Here is a 12365-nt window from a genome sequence, read left to right on the forward strand (position 1 = left end):
ATGCAATGCTACAGATCCCAAATCGGGGTAGGCTGACTGGCACGAAGGTTTATCCAAGTCGAGTTACGCGTTATGATCACGCAATGAATCCGTTGGGGCTGCCCCCTCCCCTCATTCTTCGGGTGTTTCAGTCAACTAAGTATAATACAATGGTGTGCCAGCCTCGACGGAAGAGCACGTCGCCTCTGGCCTTCCTTCGCAACCTATGATTGCCCTGTCATCACTTCAACTGATTACAGTACTGTTCGTTGACGTATTCATCTGCGAAAAACGATTGTGTACCGTTTTCTCGGTACATGTCTTCAATTGACTGACAAGATTTGATCTACAAATGCATCGCCGATCCTGTCACCCACAACTCGATCTGCTTCCAAGAGCTCACTACAGTAACTCCACTACCTTACGACCCCGCCCCCCCCCCACCCCCTCGCCAACCATGCCGAGCTACAAGCGACTGGAGGTGCACACCAAGTCCACGGACTTCCGCGCGGCCACGAGACTCGTGGTGGAGCCGGCGCTGCCCAAGGCGGGGACCAACTCGGTGGTTGTCAAGAACCACTACGTGGGCATCAACGCCACCGACGTCAACGTGACGAACGGCGCGTACACGGGCTCTCTCCGCCGCCGTTCGGTTGCGGACTGGACGCTGTGGGGTCGTCCTGGACGTAGGGAGGGGTCACCGGCGTCAAAGTGGGGACGCCGTCGCTTACCGAAGTAAGAGAAAAGCCACGACCTCCTTTCCTTTCCATGATGAAACGGCTTCTGACGTTATCCTGCTTCTTTACTGTTGACTGAAGAGCTGGGCGCCTTCGCCGAGTACAACGAGGTGGACATGGCCATGGTGGTGAAGGTGCCAGCAGCCACGCCCGACGCCCTGCCGCTGATTGTGGGCGGCAGCTCCGCGTCCATCGCGCTGGAGCAAGTCGGCGAAATGAAGTCCAACGAGACCGTGCTGGTCACGGCTGCGGCTGGTGGCACTGGCCAGTTCGTGGTGCAGCTGGCTAAGCTGGCGGGCAACCACGTGATCGGCACCACGAGCTCAGACGCCAAGGCGGCCCACTTGAAGTCCATCGGCTGCGACCGCGTGATCAACTACAACACGGAGAACGTGGACGAGGTGCTCAAGAAGGAGTACCCGAACGGCGTGGACCTCGTGTTCGAGACGGTGGGCGGGGACTTGTTCCGCACAATCGTGGACAACATGGCTGTCAAGGGTCGGATTATTGCGTTCGGACACATCACCGCGTATCATGGAGCCAAGGACACGTTCACGGCCAGCGAGCTCGTGCCCAAGCTGCTATTCAAGTCAGCGTCGCTGCGCGGGTTCATCTCGGGTCACTACCGCGATCAGTTCCACCCGCATATGCAGCGGCTGCTGAAGCTGATCGACGAGAAAAACTGGTGCCGGGGATCGACCCGGTCAAGTTTGAAGGACTCGAGAGCATTCCGGACGCAATCGACTACATGTACGCGCGCAAGAACATCGGCAAGATCGTGGTTAAGCTGGCGTGAGCAGAATACTGGGGCTGTCTTCTTAAGAAATAAGCCGGTTTTGTTTCAACTCTTGCGTATCTCAGTCTAATTTCAACAATCTGTCCAAGCACAGTTGAGGGTATACGTAGTTCTTTTGGTTGAGGATTTTGCGCGCGTTTCGGTTTGGGCCGCTCTTGACTAAAGATGGGGTTAATCGGTGTCTCAATACGTTCAAGAACGACAGGACTCGCGCCGTAACTCAAGGACTATCAGAATTCCTAAGAAGATAAGAACTTTATCGTTTTGGGATGGAAGCCGCTGGCAGATTGGTAAGGCAAGGTATTCTACTACTACGTAGCATAACACTCTGATGTTCCTCTTATAGCCAACGCGTGGCTTCCTCCCGTCCTTGCTTGTCCATTCGGCTCCGGTTCGCAAACATACGTGTACAATTGGTGTATTGTTGTGAATGATTCGACAATGGAAACGTTGCTGTAGTGACTCTCTTTCTTATGAGATATGATTTTGAATTATCTCCTTGCGCCAAAATACACTGGACACTATACACACAGAGACAATCCTCTCTTTAGTGATAGCCTCCGAAGGGTACATTTTATCACAATCAGGAGGAATCAGTGATACCCACCACCAAGCATGTTTCAGATTGTGATTCCGAATTACAATCTGAAAGATGCTAGGTGTTCGGTGTTCTTGGCAAAATAAGAAGTGAATTACTTGCAGTCTGTGAAACCTACTTAGCTTCAGCATCCTGTATCCTGCCTGCCTTGCAGTCCTCGTCAGCCTTTCTGCTAAGTCTCGTCGTGAGCAGGTTTACCCTGTGCCAGCGTAAACCTTCACGATGGCAATTACGCCGCGCGAGCGCAAACAATCACAACAGACAACAGCTTCACTCTAATACTACCTGGCAGTACTTGGAAAATAATATATAAAATTGAATTGTTTTTGTTTAAGCCCGCAAAAAGTTACCGCAATACATCGATCACGGTAGTGGGCAGTATAAATGATCGACTTTGGGAGGTGTGAGGTTTAAATTCGCTGCATCATCAGAAATTAATTTATTCAACCATGAAAATATGACCCATGAAAGAGGTTAATCGTGCCTTATGTCAATGGAAGCAATTATAGTTCCATTCTCTAGAAAAACAGCCAATCAGCTTTGAGATGTTCCCCTTACAAACCACTGATATTCGTGTTTTATATAATCATATGTGGCGTAGCAGGACACCCAGCCAATCAAGCAGCTGCTTTTTTACTAAAAAAAACAGTTTCGTAAAAGTGAATTGTAATATTTCATGGATTTGTGACGGTTGCGCAACCTCTCTCGTAGCTCACTTCTGAATATAAGCAAGGGGATGCTAGCCAGCTGCCCTAATTCATGTTTCGTGGACGGACAATAATACGTCTTGTAAAGGAGTCGCCCCGCGATTTCCGTCAGTTGATGAAAGATAAAGTCAGTAGACGTTGGCGCTGCTGCAGAGCCAACCCATCTATCTTCGCAATCCCGTTCCGGATCTCGGATCGAAGCAGTCCATTCGATTCCAGCCCCAACCTGACGAACAGTACCCGGTACTGGCTGCAAACTTGTCACTTCCCAAGAAGCTCCTCAACGCCGAAGTCAAAAACGAATATCTTCCCCTGCAAAGCATGCGCCTCGCCTCGTTGCTGCTCGGTGCTACCGCTGTTCTTCTGGCAAGTATCAATGCCACGGCTTCCATCGCAGACACGAAGGCTATTTCACAGAGAAAAGTTGGCCAGAATGATAACCAAGCGAAACGCTTCTTGAGAACCGGGCAAGGAAACAAGTTGGATATTGATGACGACGCTGAAGAGAGAGGTATGGAAAAGTATGGGAATTTGGTAATCAAGTTGAAGGACACCGGCCGCATGAACACTCGACTCGTGAACAGTGCCAAACTCGCCGCAGAGAAGTCGGGAGTCAAGTTGACGAGTGCCGACCACTTGAACACGCGCCTCACGAAAAGCGCCAAACTGTCCGCAGAGAAAAAATCCGGTGTTAAACTGACGGACATCGATCATTTAAACACGCGCCTTACACGAAGCGATGATCTCCAGAAGCTGCGGTATGCAATTAAGTTGAGGAAGCGCTTGAAGACGCCACTTACAGGCAAGTTGAAGAAAAGAGCAACTTAGCACGTTTCTTAGCAGCATTCTTGCTGTCTGAGGAAGTTCTAGGTAGGTTAGCTTTTGCAGTATAACTTATACCTGCCTCAATAACTTGATCTGGTCGATAAAGGCTTTTGTTTCGGCTTGCCAAGCTGTCACACGACGATCATCAACAGCGTAGCCTTTTCCATCAAAAAGAGGTCATTTTAGGTGAGAAAAAATCAGGAATCGTTACCACTTGTGTTCCCTCTCCTAACTAGATACTGCTAGTATCTAGCAGCGTCTTACATGTGCCTTCAGCCCACGAATACATTTGTACATGTATATTATATGATAATTTTCTGTTATTAATACGAAAAACGTTTAATGAGAGCTAATTGCAGTGTTTCCGATTCGGTAGGCCGAGTGCATTTGACTAGACGAGCGTGTCCTGCATCGTTGTCAGACCCCTCTTGCACCAGAGAAGACTTCAGTCTCTCATTGCCGAGTAACCCACCTCTCCAATTTCGTGACCTCATCTTGCGAAAGTACGGCTCCCCACACTCGAAAAGCATCAATGACACCGTGGAATCCGCGCCAGCCCGGACCGTTTAATGCATCAGAAGCGTCGAAGCCTGTTCCGACCTGCGCGTACGTCATGAAATGCCACTGGTAACGCCACAACCCAGTCTTCGACTGCACTTTCAGCCCATTGAAGTAGACATCTTGGAGTTGCGCAGGGTGATCATAGGTCAATGCGACGTGGTACCACCGGTTCGGCTTCAGCCTGCGAGCGACCACGGGCTTTTCATCTAGCACCGAGCAGCACAGATCTCCAGTCGAGGTCACCATCACGAATTGATGGTAGAAATGCGGCCACTCGCAGCTTTCTCGACTTGATGATTGCAACCCGTAAATAATACCCCCGAATCGCTCTTCTCGAGACTCGGACAGTAGGCTGAACCAGAGATCAAAGCTGAAACTCTCACCACCCATGTGCGTCAGCTGGAAGCGCCCCAATCTCTGCTTGTTTTCTCCGTTCGTGAGGTACATGAAGGAATCCAGAAGCTTCGAGGAGCCGTTGGATTTCGGGGCCTCGAAAAGCATCGATCGAGACTGCACGTACTGCTTCTTCCACGACTGTGTCCCACTCGGGTGATTCTCCCTGGTCCTCAGTCCTCGCAGGCATTTCTTCCAGAACGACTCGTCCGACAGATAATTTCTCCACCAAGCGTTCGTGAGGGATAAACTGAAAGCGTCAAAGCCGGTGAAGTAGCCGCATAAAACTTCAACTAGTTCGATGGGTAGTTGCTGAGGTGGCATCACGGACCAAGGGATAGATGTCGAGTCCATTGCTGCCGAAATTTGCTATGTGTGGTGTTGATCGTAGCAAATTCAGAAGTGGCGAATGTGCTCGTGGCGTGGGCATGCGCCTGCGTCGCTGGCGTCCACTCAATTCCGGAAGTGACGCCATGAAGAAGATCTCGTGTCAGCGAGTCCATTCCACCCGGCGTGGATATGAAACTATTTCAGCGAAAAGTCCTGGCCCGTGAGGCTAAAGTGCACATGTGAGGTGAACCGCCAGCAGTTGACAACGTGCAGTGCTGGCCGGGCCCGATCCGACATCTTCATAGCCCTGGATACACAAGCACCAAGGGCAATGAGGGCAATCTCGATCCACCGGCCCCGATCGACAGTTCACACCAGATGCAGAATCAACCATCAGCCCTGCTGCTCCTGCGTCAACATTGGCTGTGTCACCAGGAGGGTAGTTGGCGGCATGTCCAGCTTTTTGTCACGTGGGTCTTCACGGCCCGTGAACATAGGAAGTTCATGAACGACCTTTACGCCCAACGAGCGAAGCAACGGCTGTCACAGGTGCTTGCGCGTGTTCGTGAACCAATTTGAGAGCTACTTGGCGTCGATGGCTGCTAATGCCTCCTCCTCCTACTTGATCGGTGCGGGTGGGCAAAGTACTGTCTTCGGGCTATACCACGCAGGCCTAGAGCAAGTTCATGGCCTTCGTTTCTCAGTGCGTGCATTTCTTGCGTCTCTGCGCGGCCGTCTCTTCCTGCCAGTGCTGCCCATCTCTTCGTCCTCCGTGCTGTTGATAGCAGGTGCGTCGTACCACAGCGGCTCTGGATCAGGCAGGTCAGCCACAAGTAAGCCACGTCGATGCCAGATTGAGATGCCGACTGCCACAAAATGACGTAGCCTTTGATCGTGGTGTTATTCCATCTTATGAAATGACGTCATCAAGGGTTAATAACAACTAGTTAACGTTATCTCCGGTAATCGACAGCGTGCGTCACGGCTGAGTTGGGGGGAGTAGTGCGTTGTGTGCACGTCGTGCGACGAATGGTGTGAGGAACAGACCAAAGCGAAGTCGTGCCACTGTCACATGCACGGAGGGCCACCAGTGCTCCGAGACGGGGTGAGGATCACGACGCGCTCAATGGTCAAGGGGCTGCGCTTCCCCCACACTGGCGGAACCAAGTGCTCGCACCCGGACTGTGGCGCCAACCTCTATTTGGTGGGCGATGCCGACTTCAACTCTGATAATTCGGAGCCAGTGATCGCGAAGTGCAGCGAGCACGAAACTGCTACACGGTGCGAATAGCGTTATTTAATTACCGCTTATCATGCTCGGTGTCCACGGTCTCCTCGGTCGCACACACCACCCGAGCTGTTGTTGTCGCTTTCGGCGCTGGACTCACGCTCATGACTCCCCATTCCGTTCGGCTCCAAATACCATTTGACCGTTTTCAAGTGAGCGTGGGAACCGGCTGCACAGTGGACGGCGACGAACTGGTGCATTTTGATACCGCTGGGCTGGTCGACGACGAACTTCTTGAGCTTCTTTGCCAGCCCCGACTCGTTTTGCTGCCGGGTGCCGAACAGCTCGAGTTGTCGCGCGATTTGGGGCGTTGCACAGTGATACAGCACCGAGTCGAGGCCTCGGGTGCTCCATTTGGCCACGAACGCGCGGTCGCTCGACTCCTTGGTGGAAACTTCCTCCACAAGGTTCTGCTCGAGCGCTTCCTCACCAGATTCCTCAGCCCTTTTGAGTCCGTAGACGCCAAGTGCAGCAGCACGAATCCTGTCGAGATAATCAGCGCCACTGCCAGGCCGCCGAAAATCGCGTACAAGTGCGGATCCGAGTGGAGCTCCGCGTTGCGGAGAAGTAAATCCGCCCCTACTTTGCAGCTGAAGTGGATTACCAGGACCGCCGAAGCATTGAGCGTCCAAAATCGAATGAAGTCGTTGCGAGCAGCGTGGTCGAGACGCATTGCTAGCGAGCGCGTCTGAAGTGTCACCCGGATCACCCAGTAGCTACTACTGAGTGTCGTGAATACAAGTGTGAGACTACGTACGGGGATGGTGGGAGTGCAGTAAATGACGATACTGCCTGCAGCGGTTGAAAGTTGAGCTGTACAGCTAAGAGAAAAGATGTTGCTAAAGGCACCGATCGCGCCGAGATAGAGCAGCACCATCGTGCCAGGATGTTCCAGCGCTCCATCGGCTGGATCACATTGGAGGAGCTCGAACAGTCCAATTCGAACAAGCGCAGTGGCCTTGTTGTCGAACGAATCTAGCGTTCCAAGGCGCGACTGCATCTCCTTTACAGGTCGATAGACGCTGTTGCGAATGAAAATCCACACACTCTTTAGGATGTAGATGTACTCCATCGCGTAGTATGAGGCTCCGATCAAGTTGAGAATGAGGAGAAACGTGCGGATCTGCCGGCTCGTGTTGTCTTGGATTCGAATGCGGCGATTTATAAGGGTTGTATCGATCATGAACCACTCGATCTGCCGCAGATTATTTTGCTGGGCCAACTGCTCCTCCGCGCTAGCCCCAGAGGCGATCAGCGACGCACACGATGGAAGCTCGATCAAATTGCCGTTCAGGTCACGGAAAAGCACCTCATTCGTCGTCATAAACAGCCGACACAGGGTCTGGAGATCTGTCTCCTGTGAATCGCGGAATGCACAGTTGCCGAGACCGTCGCCCATGTAAGCTTGGTACTTCTGAACGTTGCGCCCGCTTTGCTTCATCACATCGTCGACGGTGCCACGACAGTCCGGCGTGTATAGATATCCGTACGGGGTAGTTGCTGGCTGCGTTCCCGTCGTGTTTGAGCGAGATTTTGTCCACGCGGTGCCGTCAAGTGCGAGTATCGGCGACTCTGTCAACGTCTCTGGGAGCGTCAGTGGCACATAGCCCGCCGTGGTCTCACGACGACGACCCAAGGTGTAAACGGTGGTGTTATCAAGCTTGGTATAGTCGCGCTCGTCTTTCTGGAAGAGAAACATGAGATTCACCGCGAATGTTGGAACGATTACCGAGAGATCTTGTCCACATTGCTTAATAGCGGCGGCATCCACATCGTCGACTGTGATAGCTTTGTCCATGGTCGTGTACTTGATCGCGCAGTTCCAGAATGGCGCCAAGTGCATCGTTGAAGCTAAGTGCATCCCAACTGTGTCGATCAGGAAGTCTGACGTGAAGAAAGACGCTGCAGCATGGGTCACCTCGGCCAAAATTGCGGCCTCTCCATTCACGTTCACCCCATTGTGAGCTCTTGGGTTTCTAGATAGTATGCAAGTAAAGCGCTCACGCCCAATACATCGACAAGCGCAACATGATGAATATCATATGAGCCTGGAAGCATCGCCACGACGTCAGCTAAGGGGATGCCGTTGCTGTATCTGTCTACGATGGCTTGCGCGACGTCGTTCGTGTAGTCGGGGAGATCCAAGCCCATATACCCTTCCTGCACGTTTTTCATGATCTTACGGATCACAAGAGCGTCATTGAAGTGCCGTAAATACAATTCAGACATGTTCACGACGGCGATTAGGCCCAGCGTGACGTCTCCAACATCTGAGAGGTTCGCATCGGTGGGCGCCGTGACAGCGTGGTTGAAATAGCGATCGAGTGGGAATCGGTCGTGGAAGTCGCGGCAGAATTCGTGGCGAATGGCGGGAAACCAGTTTCCAAAGAGCAATTGAGCTGGTGTCTCCCAGGACGTCAGTGTACTGGTCACCGGTCCACACAGCGGCGCCAGCACGTCAACCATGAGATCCACGGACGTTGCCAGCAGCTCCTCTGGAAGACCTGCTAGTAAGTCGTCACGACGCAGGTTGGCACGGACGAGGAAATCCGTCAGCGAGATGTTAGCCGCGGTAGAGCGGGTTAATTCCTTCTTGGTTTCTAAGTCAATGAGAGGAATGAGAGAGCGCTCGAACGTGTCGAAGTAGTGCACACCGCTCATCACAACGCCCATTTGGTTGAGTTTTCTGGCAGCGACCTCGTCGCGCACTTCGTCGAATGGTTTGGTGACGTAGCTGCCGAGATAGTATTCTTTGAGCGGAATCATGCTGACGCCAAGGAGGACGACCACGAAAATCGCGATGCAGGACCGATACGTGATCTCGTAGTCTTTGAGCTGGATTAGCCCGCTCGGTTGTTTGACTTGCTCCTGCATCTCTACTGAGAATCGTGGGCCACCGACGGACAGTCGGTGGACGGTAACCGTGTTCCCGCCAATATTGCTCGCATCCCCGTCGACGGCTGACATCAGCTGCCGCGGACAAAGGCACGAGCGAGGGAATGCAGGAGTGTATTTGAAGAACGCGCTCGGGGATAACGAGCGCCGACTGATCTATCACGGGGAATTCCCGAGTGTGTTTTCCTGTCGATGCAAATGCACCAGCAGTCACATGGAGGATATTTAAAGACCATCGAACAAGGAAGCGAAGATGAAAACACACTCCGCTATTCACGTTCTTCGTCTCATTCAATAAATTGCGGTGCGTACTAATATAGCTAAACTATTACAGTAGCTGCGACAAATAAATGACGGTCAGTTTTCTTGTCGTGCTACTTTGGTACGTTCTTTGGAGGACTAAGTTCACTCCCACCTACGGCGTAAACCCTGGCGTTATTTGGTAGCGGCTCCATAGCCATCACCGCCCCACGCCCGTCAGGGTGAAGGTACCATTTGACGCTCTGCAAGTGTAAATGTGCCCCACCAGCGCAGTGCGCGGCGACGAAGTCGTTGATGCGGATGGCAGGTTCCTTACCGAGTTTCGTCGGATCGCCCGACCTGCTGCCTTGCTTCCACTTTCGGTTCTCTGGCTGCTCTGGCAGGCTGGAAATTTGCAACTGCCGCGCAATTTGTGGAGACGCACAGTGATATAACACGGAATCGATGTCGTTGGTGCTCCATTTGCAAACAAAGGCGCGGTAACTCGTGGCTCGAGCTTTCGCCGCCTTCCACAGCGATCTCGACGTTTCTTGTCGGACGAGCGCTTTCAAGCGATCGACATCAGTAGAGGCGAGATGAACTAGGATAAAACCGGAAGAGATGACCAGCGCCAGAGTCAGCCCTGCAAGTATCGCGAAAATATGTGGGTCCGAATGAAATTCCACGTTCTGGAAGACGAGATCGGCGATCCCTTTGCATGTGAAGTGGATGACCAGAACAGCACATGCATTGGTGAACCAGAAGCGGACGAAGTTATCGCGCACGACGTGATCGAGCCGCATCGCGAGTGAGCGCGTCTGTAATGTCACGCGGATGACCCAATAGCTGCTGCTAAGGGACGTTAGTACGAGATTGAAACTAGTCACTGGAATGGCGGGCTTGCAGTAAATCACGATGCCAGCTCCAGTAGTCGATAGGTCTGCGGTGCAGCCCAGCCTGAAGATATTACTGAGAGACCCAATCGCTCCGAAACATGAGCACCATCGTGAGGGGTGCTCAAGAGCTCAGCTGGATCACACATCAACAGCTCGAGAATGCCAAGTCGCACCAATGGGGCCGGCTTAAAACATATACTGTCCGTAGAGGCAAGACGAGAGCGCTCTGCTGCGGCAGGCTGTAGCACGCTGTTGCTGACGAACGTCCAGATACTCACGAGGATGTAAATGTACTGAAGAGCGTAGTGAGACGCACCAATTAGATTCAGCAGCAAGAGGAATGTACGAATTTGTCGACTCGTGTTGTCCGTGATGCGAATCCGTCGTGTCAATGTTGTCGTATCGATCATAAACCACTCAATCTGGCGCAGATATTCTTGTTGTAGATCCTGATTCTCTTCACTGGCTGACGAATTCAGGGACGAGCACGCAGGTATTGTCACGAAATTCCCCGCCAGATCGCGAAACAAAACTTCACCTGATGTCATGAATAGTCGGCAAAGTGTCTGTAACTCCGTCTCTTGCGAGTCTCTAAACGCGCAATTGCCGAGACCATCTCCCAGATACGCTTGGTACTTCTGCACGTTGCGGCCGGTTTGTAGAAGAGCCGACTTGACAAGCCGGATGCAATCTGGTGTATACAAATAGCCGTGGGGTTGTTGACAGCGTCGTAGCTGATGTAGCGTTTGTATCCTTCTTGGACCAACTGGACCCGTCGATGGATAAAATCGCAGATTCATCAAGTGCAGGAACTTCTAGCGCTTTATAATCAAGATCCGATTCGCGCCGGCGACCCAGAATGTACGTCGTAGAGTTGTCCAGCGTCGTGTAGTCTCTGATTTTCGACTGGAAAAGGATCATGAGATTTACAATAAAAGGAGGAGATTGCTCGTCAGATTGCTCCCGCATTGCTTCATCACAGATGCATCCACATCGTCTACGGTTATGTTCTTATCCATCGATGTGTGCAAAATTGAACATTTCCAAAACAAAGCCAAGTAAGTTGTCGAGACGTAGTGCATTCCGACTGTCGTGGTTAAGAAGTCCGACGTGAAGAAGGAAGCAGTCGCATGAGTCACTTCAGCCGATATGGCAGCCTCTCCATTGACGTTTTTCCCCATCGTTAGATCCTGAGGTTCCAGGTAATACGCGAGCAACGCGCTGACACCCAGAACGTCTACCAGAGCTACGTGGTTCGCATCAAAGAGACTGGGAGCAGTGCCACGACTCTCAGTCATCGTTTCGTCACCGTATCGCTCCACAATGGCATCTGCTACACTGTCCGTGTAGTATGAGAGATCTAAACCGTGAACCCTCTCCGGCACGTTCCGGCTGGGTCTTTGCGGTCTGGCGACGTCGCACCAAAGAAATACATTATCTGATCCTCCTCCCCATCTCAACAGAGAGCTGACCACACCACAATCCAATAAAGGGAGAGCAGAATATATCAAACGGTAACCGTCCACAAAGAGCATCCTTCTGACAAAGAAGTGGGCAACAATGTGTGTTTGAACATCGAATATTATGTACCACCGCATGCCCATCTGTCGCGCCAATACGGCAAATATCACCGGTGCGTATTCATCGACATGCCAGCACAAAGGGCAACAAAGGTATAATAATGGGCTTAATAGACTTAACCAGGAATCAACGAACAAATGCACCATTTCAAACGAATCGGTATAAATGTGTGTACCGTGGGTGCGTTTACGGCATAGAACCAACCAACGGCAGGCGCTGTTAAGAACCAGGTAGAGTTCAAGAGACAGATATGAACACAAATATCGCGCATCAGTCCAGAACCGACGAATGACTTCCCGGCAACAACAAAACCGTGAGCTTCAACCCGCGCGTATGGTCATTTATAGCGTGTCGATGCTGCGTTCAACCTGAACCCGTTCAACCAGCGCGTCCAACGATCCATCCGGCACGTACCATATTGTCACCCACGACGATGATAGTTGTTTTTATATATCGGGAATACAGAACCGGATTAACCTTACAATATCCAACAGGGAACCGCAGAAGCCACGCGCACTCACCAGCCCAGAACGACGCCA

General features: G+C 51.9%; 2 protein-coding genes across 2 annotated transcripts; one reads left to right on the top strand and one right to left on the bottom strand.

The window, feature by feature from the left end:
• Positions 1-436: 436 nt before the first annotated feature.
• On the top strand, positions 437-1582 carry IUM83_17708 (putative alcohol dehydrogenase; the record flags this gene model as incomplete). Its single annotated transcript, XM_067942675.1, has 4 exons — positions 437-603; positions 674-714; positions 798-1466; positions 1578-1582. 4 exons carry the CDS (start codon positions 437-439, stop codon positions 1580-1582), a joined length of 882 nt encoding a protein of 293 aa, XP_067779956.1.
• A 4655-nt stretch (positions 1583-6237) lies between these two features.
• On the bottom strand, positions 6238-9088 carry IUM83_17709 (uncharacterized protein; the record flags this gene model as incomplete). Its single annotated transcript, XM_067942676.1, has 4 exons — positions 6238-6658; positions 6745-6902; positions 6972-8150; positions 8219-9088. The coding sequence occupies 4 exons, from the start codon at positions 9086-9088 to the stop codon at positions 6238-6240; spliced, it is 2628 nt and encodes an 875-aa protein (XP_067779955.1).
• Positions 9089-12365: the final 3277 nt, after the last annotated feature.

Source organism: Phytophthora cinnamomi, assembly GCF_018691715.1.
Source record: "Phytophthora cinnamomi strain GKB4 chromosome Unknown Contig131, whole genome shotgun sequence".
NCBI classification, from domain to species: domain Eukaryota; phylum Oomycota; class Peronosporomycetes; order Peronosporales; family Peronosporaceae; genus Phytophthora; species Phytophthora cinnamomi.